The 10,436-nt window shown below is 40.6% G+C and overlaps 1 protein-coding gene across 1 annotated transcript in view; it reads left to right on the top strand.

Annotated features, from left to right (window-relative positions):
* The first annotated feature begins 629 nt into the window (after window positions 1–629).
* Window positions 630–10,436, top strand: part of LOC104967502 (ETS domain-containing transcription factor ERF-like) — a 33,763-nt gene continuing 23,956 nt past the window's right edge. Inside the window, exon 1 of the mRNA XM_010796979.1 lies at window positions 630–1,287. Within this exon, the coding sequence (XP_010795281.1) occupies window positions 1,266–1,287 (22 nt within the window). The 5' untranslated portion in view covers window positions 630–1,265. The remainder of the gene's footprint in view (window positions 1,288–10,436) is intronic.

The following is a 10,436-nucleotide window of genomic DNA, read 5'->3' as shown; positions in this document are numbered from 1 at the left end:
ATGGATCCAGGTTTTCTTATTTTTCTTATGCATATAATTACATTGTATGCCTATATGTCCTAAATTCCTTTATAGATAACATAACTACAGTATTAATGTATTAATTGAAAGGATAGGGCTGTTATGATAATTGGAAGTCATTTTATGACCACTTTATATCAAGGTTATGTGAATAATTATAGTAGAGGTCCATGCCTTAAATAATGTTACAGACCGGTAATAAAATTATCATTAGAAGCATCAAAAATAAAGTTTCTTGTTAAAAAAAAAAAATGCATTAGGCTACAAAAATAAACGATCAGATCTTATAATTGATATTGATAGCATACATAATGAATGTGTAATGCGATCAAAATAGAGCACGGACAACTAATTTTATATTGAGCAAATCAAATATTAAGTTAAATTGTGTTTGCAAATGGGACTCAGTTAACATAGCCAATATTATGCTAAGTGTAATACACTTTCCTTCAAGGCCACTTCTGGACTGAAAGGGAAAGTGATTCTTCCAAAAACAGACGATCTTTGGCAACAAGTGGGCGTTGAGTTCCTCACCCCCTCCCTCCCTCCGTGGGTCAGCGTGGGCGGCCCCGTGTGGCAGGAGGAGAGCGAAACACGACACCCCGACAGAGAAAGGGGGGGGGGTTGTTGAGAGAACACGAAGAAGTGAGTGAGTGAGTGGAAAAAGAAAAAGTGTGTGCCGGAGAAAGAGAGGGGCAGAGAAAGGAGAACAGAGTTGGCTTTGCTTTTTTAGTTGCTTTCAGAAGCGTCGTTGTTTGGACTGTCGGTAAGGATGGTGATGTGGAGGAGGAATCGACCATGCGACACGGTTGCAACAAACGGGATGAACATTTAGACTCTCCGCATTCCGCTGCTCCACACCGACCGACAACAGCACGGCTCCTACAAACTCAGCGCCATTCAGACCCGGGACACTGGATTTCCCCCCAGGCTCGGGGCAACTTTTCGCACAAGACTCCTTGTACTTCAACTTAAATACCCCGGCTAAAACTTTTTCAGCAAAAGTCAATGTGTCGAATTAGAACGCCGAGCCGCGTGTGAAGTTGGCGGTTAGTTCTCTGAAGTTGAAGCGAGCCCATAGTGAAGACAGGTACTCCTCTAACACTTGCGAGAACAACACCGGAGGAAGGAGTGGGGTTTCACTGCTAACTTCGCTAGCTAATTTAGCTAGCCGCTAGCCAAGTCTAAAGTTACGAGTCAACGGGGAAAGTGTCTGAAGCAACAAGCCGAAGACGACAACAAAGATGAAAACGTCGGCAGACCCTGGTAAGTTTAAAGGCCTACATAAGAAAACTTTATTTAGACTCTGCTTTTGTTCTTAACATGAAAACAACAGCGCCTGACTCCTGCAGCTAGCGGATAGCATGCTAACAAACTCCGCTCCACGGGGAAAGTGACTGAATTATGGCGCTAGGGTTGATCCATAAAAGCATCTTGTTGTCGTTTAATTAAAACTATAAAAGTAAATCATGTTTACTACCACGTCGTAGAACACATATAATTGATACATTCAACCATAAAGGCTATGTTAAACCTTTCCACGATATCTTGCTTTAAACTATGCTGAGCTATTTACAGTGAGTACAGTGAGGTTAACATAATTTCCCGGATAAGTAAGGAGTCAGGACCAAAGTGCACCAACCCTCAGTGCGATATTATTGCATTTGTGATTTTGTTGATGTTTTAGTCGAGACCACTACAATCCAGTGAAGAAAAAGCTTCACTTGTAACCAGCACCACATGTGTGTGTATAATGGGGACCCTTATTTATCACTGCATCCCATCATACAGTGAAGTGTAGTAATGGGACTGAATGATTGGATCGGGAATTCACCGCTGATACGTCTTTATTATCTGGGTTATCTGCGCTCTTGGATAACAGGCTGCCTCCATTGCTATTGTGTGGTACTCAAATTAAATCAGGGAATATAGTTTGTGCCTTTGTTTACGCTATTGTGTGTTTTGTATACTTCCTGTGAGGTTCTTTGTCTGTAAACCTGCTACGCATGCGATAATTGTATCCTGGTGGATGGTTTTACCAGCGTAGTAAAATGTTTTACTAAGCTGCTTCAGAAATTCAAAAATATATACTATTCAAAATTATTCTAATTTTTGTCAGCCGTTTTTAATGTGATTTGAAATTATTATGATTTTCTTTCCATATCTCGTGGATTCTCCTACAGTGTGTCTGTGCTCTTCAAGACAGTTTAGTCCAAAGTTGTGTATGGTAATCTTGGGAAAGAGATCCAATAAACATAATGGCTGTTTAAGAGGGGAATGCCACACCACAACACAACATCATAATTAGGAACTTGTGAGTCTCTGCACTGCTTCAGATAACTTTTCATATCACAATACAATTATGTTAAAACTCAAGCAGCTTTTTCACAGAGAGAACTTTGTAAGATCTTCTAAAGCCACATGGGTATGCAATAAAGTGCTTAAAATAAGCTTAAATTACAATTTTTATGATTTGAAGTTCCGTATGGGTTGCATAGCCCCAAAATACTCTATCATATATCACATCAAGCAAAACATTATTGGCAGGCAATTACTAATCAAACATCCATCATGTGCACCTAATACTAGAAAGAAGAATAATAATAATAATAAATGTTCCTAACTGTAGCAGTTTCATTGCATTTTTACAAATGAAAGTATTCTGCATATGCAAAATTAACTGTTCATATTCTGACCACCACTAAGCTTAAAGGTGTTCTAAGGGTTGTTGGGGTGTGTGCTAAATGAAAGTCAGCGTGCTGGTAAGTTCTCAGTAGTTCCTATTTTAGTTTTGTGACTTCCTTTTAATTTCTGGGGATTGAGAGAAAGTGAGCCACATCCTTTAATGGAACTGTCTAACATTTATAGTGACATCAGTGTGTGTGGTGTTCGCTATTAACTTTGACTATTTTTTACAAAAACTTCCCAAATTGGGAACAATAAAGTACTTTTTATCTTATCTTATAAGGTGTATAAGTAGGTCCATGCTAAGGTAAACCCTGTTCAGTAGCCACATCACATTATGCATTGAGCTACACAGACCCTTTGTCTGTCTTCCCTTCAGTGATTGAGCCTGTTGACTACTTTATGTATATATGGGTCAACCTCCACTCCACTATTCCTATCAGGAAGTCAGCAGTCTGGCCCCACCAGCTCCAATTTTCCACTTGTGTTACTCCTTATATCAACACAGCGCCACATGTGAGACGTCACAGCTGTAGACGGCCAGCGAGCCAGCACGCTTTGTTGCACTGTGTGAGTGTGTGTGGAGTGAAAGGAGCCATACATGAGCAATTAGCTGGTGTTAAGTCTGGTGAGGGCTGGGCTCCTGTTTATGACTGTGAGTATATGTATGTGTTTGTGAGTGTAAATGTGTGCAAGCCCATATGTCTGTCAATGTGTGGCTTTACCTGACATTGATGTGGTCACAATAAAGTGAGTGTTTGACCATTACCAACAAGACCAAATTGCTCTTGAGGAAGACCATTTGGCTGTGGGCAGTTGAGTCAGCCCATTATAATTACAGGAAGAACAAGTAGCCTTTATGCAGATTCAAATAGCTCTAATAACACTGGTTATAACAAAGCTAATGAACCACAGGCTCATTTTGACAGAAGAATGACGCTGTTCGTTTCCTTTGGGAAGAACTCTGTTGTGTTACTGTCTCAGTTTTATACTGAATTATGCTGTTGGCAGCAGCAAAGACGGCCCAATTACACTACAGGTTGAGGCCGAGCTGTTTGTCTCAGGGAGAGTTTGAGAGGAGGTGCTGGAGAGACATAAGTGTATACAGGGATGTGGCTGTGTGGTCTCTGCAATTCTGGACACCCTGTCTCCCTGGGCTTTAGTGGAGATTTGCTGTAGTGTCAGGTGGAGGCAATGGGTCAATTTTATTTAATAATGCAAAAATAAATAGTTTTCCACTATATTATCCCTAATTATAGTCATCAAAATATGCGTAAACTCTTAAAATGAATCACTGGAATCACTTAACCTTACATTTTTTGACACATCATTTTTATGAAATCAGAACTTCCAGATACAGTAATCATAAATCATATGGTCTCCCTTCATAAATGGAGGAAAAATCTAATAGTAACATAAGGTTTTTTTATTTATGATAATGCCTGTATTTCCTCAGTCAAGCATTTCTTTCCACATCGCTACAATGAAAGTGAGTGAGACAGCCTTTTCAATTCAATCAGCGATGATATTCAGAATGATAATGGAAGTTCAGCACGATTCGCTTTTTGTTAGTGTTTTATCCACAATAAAATGCTATAGTCCCATCCCCATAAGGCAAATAGATGATATATTGGTTTCATTTAGTTATTTCTGGCAAGAGCCTTTGTTTTCCTAAAAAAGGGTTCTTTTCATCTTAAAAATAAGAATACTTAAAATCGGATCTAATTGTTCCCAGTACCATTCAGGTACATGCCAGTGTTGCATTGCTTTCCAATAGACATTCATCAGGACACAATCCATTTAGGAGGGAAATATCTAAACCAAAAAGCCCCTAAATACCAGTGTTCCTCACAGGATGTACCCGTTTCCCTGGTTTTCCTGCCATTATGTAGTTACTGTGAGGGATCAGGTCAAAGCAAAAGGTTGACCTGATCACATTCCCGATTTCTACCGAGCCGAGTCCGTACATGCAGACCCTGGAAAACACAGCACAGTGACGTCAGCATTTCTCTGGCGTGTTGTCAAGTGGTGGCCCGGGTCAGGGTTGCTACGATCATCTCTCGACGTTACTGCAGGCCTTTTTCCTGGAAGTGTGTATGTACAGTGGCTTTGGTGACCCATACAAAGCAAGAGAATAGACAACAGGTTGCACGAGCCTGGGCATGCTGGCCAAACAAACACTGGGGCCTCTAACACAGGAAAGCATGGCAGTCACTCGGAAAGGTGAGTGTTGATGGACATCCATGCCTGCCTTTTTATTTTTACATTAGGTTATATAAGATCCAACTTGTGCAATGTTTTTTTAAATACCCATCCAATATTTTGTCTATCTTCAGGTACTTGGTAATGGTATACTAATATATTTTGTAAGTCATGTTAACCGATATGACAATCTGATTGCTATCAGTTTTGATTGTGTGAAACTCAACCATGAGGCTAGTTTATTCGACTGCATATTTCAGCTGGCCTAAGCGCCTGGCCTATGGGCACTGTGGTGGTTGTTTGGTAGCTGCACAGATATATCACGCATAATCCAGCTTCTTTTAGTGTGAACAAGTACTTTTCAAACATATGTAATGTTACACCACAGTAGTTACTTTTGTTAAGTGTGGTCATTTTTTTTTTTTTTTTTACAAGTCTTTTTATTTCATTATAGTGTACAGTAATCGATGCCATTTCATTTATATTGTAATTTCACAGTACCACAGTACACTCACTACACTCCCCCCTCCCTCCATCCGCACATGCCCACATGGACAAAACCTAAAAAAAAAGCGTGGTCATTTCTGATTTAGAAAACCTAAATAAAGTTTAGAGAAGAAGCTGCTGCTCCTATATTGTCTGCCACCATGCCAGACATTTATGTTGATATGGTATGTTCTGAATTCATGTTATTGTGGCGCCACATTGCTCTAAATTTGACCTGTAATTTGTAAGAATGATAAAAGTACACATTTTTAAAAGAAGGGCATACCACAAATAACTGTTTCTTACAGTTATTGATTTTCTGAAGCTATATTTTTCAGAAGAAGACACACCTGGAACCACTTTTTAGTGCACAGAATGTCCTCATCATCTTAAATGTCTCAGTCAGCCGTCCCGCTTGCTTTGGTGTCTGAGTGTTTATGATTGAGTGAATCTGTGTTGGCTCCGTGACCGTGGACCCCCAGCAGGGCAGATGAAAGCACAAAGCAGGTCAAGTGGAACCAACGACACACTTCACCGAGCAGATAAGCAAGGCTTCTGCAGCATTTAAGATATCTCTGAAACACCTGACAGGGTACAGGGTTTCCGGCTTCAGTAATGGTCGAACACACACTTACAAATCCATTTTGCATAAACTCTTCTTATGCCGTTTAATCAATATTACATCTAAAGGTTAAAGCTGTCTACCATTTGCCCATCAGACTCTTAGATTTGCAAGTAGGCCTTGAAAGCCATAGTTCGTCAAAAACTGCAGTTTTTAAGTGCCCTTGGAGCTCCCTGAAGGTTTTCGAATCAAACCAAGGCTGAGAGAGACAAAGTGAAAAGGTAGGTTTGTGCTTTGTCTGAGGCTGTTTTGGCTGAAGTCAGCCTAACCAAAGAGGTGTGCTGTGTTATGGCTATCATCTGTGGTTCGTGGAGAAGGAGTTGGTTGGTTTTGACGTTGTTTATGGCAGTAGGATTGAGGTAGGCCTGAGTCTGCCGTCTACACACAGCAGAAAGGATGAAGGGACAGACTAGGCGTGGTCCTGTATGGCTCGGTGTAATGCTGGCCACATTGCTACGGTCATTGCCAGTGCTGAGAAGTTACAACCAAGTTTCTGTCAAAGCATAACATTCACCAAATGCCATATGTTGTAGGGAGTTTTAGCTTAGAGCTGCAGTAAGATGTAGTACACAAGGTTATGTTCAGTCAATTAGAGACTTAAAGTAGGTTGCAAGATGTAGTTTATAAGCTGTTTTACAAAGAAATGGAAGCGTTGACACACACTTAAAGCCAACCATGACATTCATTGCGATACCAGTGGAAAGTCTTCAGCTGAGTTGATTTAGAAACCCGTTGTAGAATGATGCAAAATAAATTGGATATGTGTTTTCAAAAGGGACCACCAAGAGCCACTGAGGGAGAGTGCTGCCAGCCGGTTGCAGAGAGAAAAAGAGGCACAGTGGGGATTTTGTGGTTGTTTGGACTGAGTTGATCCAACCCAGACTTTTCCGGCCCATGCACTTGTTGGCGCTGCACCTGCATTTTAGACCACACTGCTTGATTGAAAATGTGTGATGTCCAGCTTTCAGAAACACCAAGCACCGTTTTTATTCATAATCTCACAAATACGAGGCTTGATACTTTTCTAAATACTTATCTCTACAAACCCCACTTCTTATGTAAAGGCAGGGTAGGCAAAGCTACAACTTTATTGAGACCAAATATAAATGATTCAATGTGTCTCCGTTCTGTGTGTGGCTTTGCTGAGCTCAATCATAAGTACTGCCCAAGATGGGGCTGACACTGATTCAGATGACAGCAGATAAATGCTGCTGTAACTTCCTTTATTGGACATGCACATGCTTAAATTCATTTTATTGGGAAGATCTTTCAAAATGCATGCGCATGACAAAGAGACTCCAGTGTCAGTGTGGTAGCAGTCTGCAGGCTCAAAGAAGATATTAATTGTTAAAGTGTCCTTTTATCCCAAGCAATTAAATCAAAAGCAGAGCCACATGTGGGGCTCGCTCTTGCCAGCATGAAAGACATATTTATTACATATAAAACAGACAGTTTCCTCCAGCTGATTTTTAGTTATTCCTAAAGTACCACAGAACAAGAAGAGTTGCCTTGATCTCACAAAAAGGTTCTACTCGGTAACATCAGTTCAAAAGGCTTTATTCAACCCTGACCTTTAAGTTCTTTGCAGTTAAAATGCTCGTATGAAATCAAATAAAAAACTAATCTTCCAATGTTTTGACTTGATAAGTAAAAAATGGGCCGAAGAACACATTTTCTGGCAGTTGTTGTCTTGTCTGAGACCTTCAGAGTGAAAAGATAACCTGTCGAAGTCTAGGGGGAGAAAATAGCGAGCAAATGAAAGAGATGGCTTCAGCAGTACCGTCTTTTTTGTCTGTGTTTGCGCCACTCATTGGTCTTTTGGGAACCCTGTGGTCTTTTATGTCACAACTTGCCCTGGGACTCTGCGGCTGGGTGTGTGGCGTGTTTATGATAGATGTGACTGCGTGTGACAGTGCTTGTTAACCAAAATACATAAAGTTAGCTAAAGACTAATTGCCTAAAAACTTTTTCACACTCCCAACCACACAAGTGCATTCTCACACACTTCAGACAAGCATGATCTGCCCATAATAATTTAGATTCACATACACTTGCATCTTCTCTTTATCTGCAGCACATAGATACAGATCATTGCTGACATGGGTCAATGAGGAAAAGATTGAAGACAGAAGACTTGAAGACATTCAGGGGGAGGGGTGTTTACAGGTCTCAGTATGACGACATAACAGCCACAGTCATCAGCCACATGACATAGTAAACCAGTTGCTTGCAAAACATTGTTTGGTTTTCAAAAATCTGATAAAACAGCAGCTTTTTGTCAGATCAGACATGCCATTTTTTTAATGTATTCCCTATTATATCTCTCAATTCCAATAGTCAAATTTAAATTAAAAAAAACGTGGAAACCAAATGGTGTAAAAATTGTGAGGGGATGAAATTTAGTTTTTAATTTACGCAAGGTATATGCTTCTATGGAAGAGAATAACTTGAAACAGCTGCCAAGAATGATACAGGGAATGCAGGGGCTGGGCTTGTCTTATTGGCTACTTCAAAGGTATGCCATAAATTGCATTAGTGATAAGAATGGCACCATTTGATCAGCACCACCAGTCGGCCGTAAAGCTAAGTTTGTTCCTTCTCCTAGTCTGTCCTTTCCTTATCACCCACAGCACACAATCTCTGTAAATGTTCCTCATTACAACTTAAAGTGGGATTCTTCAAACAATCGTGGCCAGCTTGATGCTTTAGAAGTTCATATGCTTTAATTATATGATGATTGAACTAATAGAATCAAATGGTCTGACTGAGAAAGCATGCTGAATCATTAACCCTTGTCTGACTTCACATGTTGTATTTATTAAGTGAAAAGCCCATGTTTATTTCTTAGCTCCATAAGAAGTCAAATATGACCCATTTGCTCTCCCTGTTGGTAGTTTGAACCCCTCCCCCCCCCCCGGCCAGCCGTGGTGATGAATGAGTCAAGTCTCTGTTTTTTGTTGAAATGTGAAAGTCAGTGAGTGCCTCAGACAGACACTCACTCATCTCGCCCACTCACAGCATGCACACTTTATCAGGGGGCCCGGACCCCCCACATGCCATGAAAACGGGTGATGTCTGTCTTGCATTATCACACACACACTTTTAATTTTCTCACTAAAGCTAGCTAGCGTGGCTTGCTCATTTGGGCTGCCATCTCCCTGCGGTGACGCCATCGTGCCTCTGTCTTTAATGTTTTAACACAGGGAGCGAGCCACTGAGTCTAGAGACTGAAACATCCAGCTTTAATGCAATAGACTGAGGAATTAAGACTGCGGTGGCTCTGCCAATGAGGAAAGGCTGACTAACACACCCAGACATCACACATGCAGAAAGTCCCTCACTGGTTCTATATTTTCAGGGACTCAGTCATCCAGAGCGAAATCACTGTGATTGTACTATAAGCTACAAGTGGTACACAAACAGCATCATAAACCAATGTGGAAGAGTGGCAGCGTAGAACCATAGAACTCAAATGTTGACGGATATTCTTTTTATTCTGTGACACACTTCAGCTTTCGCTGCATGGTTTGTACAATGAAATACTTGCCCTGTTCAGCAGCAGTGCGAGGTAAATTGGTTTTGGTTTTGTCCATGTTGATCTAATCAATAGCAATTACCAACACAGTGAAGGAGGTTAATCTGGCATGTATTTAAAGTGTCAGGCATGATAAAGAACACTTCATTGACTGAAAAAGGCACATAACTTACCAATCAACAGTTTTTTCCGAGAGCATTGATCTATACTTAACATTGGCAACCCACATTGAATAGAGTTACCAATAGTCAAAGCTGCCTGACCTTTTATCACCTAATGTTTAAAATATTCCTGTGTTTTCAAGCGTTGAGATAAACACATGTTATATTTGTATAAACCGACAAAAAGTTAGAAGTTGTCCTTCTAAGTACAACTTAGAAGTACTTCCTATCATTCCTTTTGAGGATCATATGTTGAATAATCCATCTGAGGCACAAAGCAAACGCTATAAATAAAAATTGACTTGACTTCTCTTAGCCAAGAGTGTTAAGGTAGGGACACACCAAAGAACTCACACAGACGGACCCGACTGGTGTGTCTCCTCACGTCTCCTGCGTCTTGACCAACAGTCACACTGGAAAACACCACAAAGACTTCAGCCGACAGTCAAGTAGCACGTACGAACTGCGCATGCGTGAGTGGCAATAACTCTCTTACCAGCAGGGAGCGGTAGTGTGTATTCGTCATTCAAAAGAGGCAACAACCGGAAGACAGACTGCGTGATAACCGAGAGAAGAAGAACAGACTGCGTGATAACCGAGAGAAGAAATAGCGTGTGCGTTCCATTTTCACTCTCCTCCATCGAAAACTATTTAAAGTGGACCTATCATGCTATATTTGAAAAATATATTGTAGGGCCATACCTATATAAAACAATGTCTGTGA

This window comes from Notothenia coriiceps, unplaced genomic scaffold (assembly GCF_000735185.1).
Source record: "Notothenia coriiceps isolate Sejong01 unplaced genomic scaffold, NC01 NC01_scaffold00037431, whole genome shotgun sequence".
Classification (NCBI taxonomy): domain Eukaryota; kingdom Metazoa; phylum Chordata; class Actinopteri; order Perciformes; family Nototheniidae; genus Notothenia; species Notothenia coriiceps.
The sequence above is the reverse complement of the archived record's forward strand: the minus strand, read 5'-3'. Positions and strand labels throughout refer to the sequence as shown.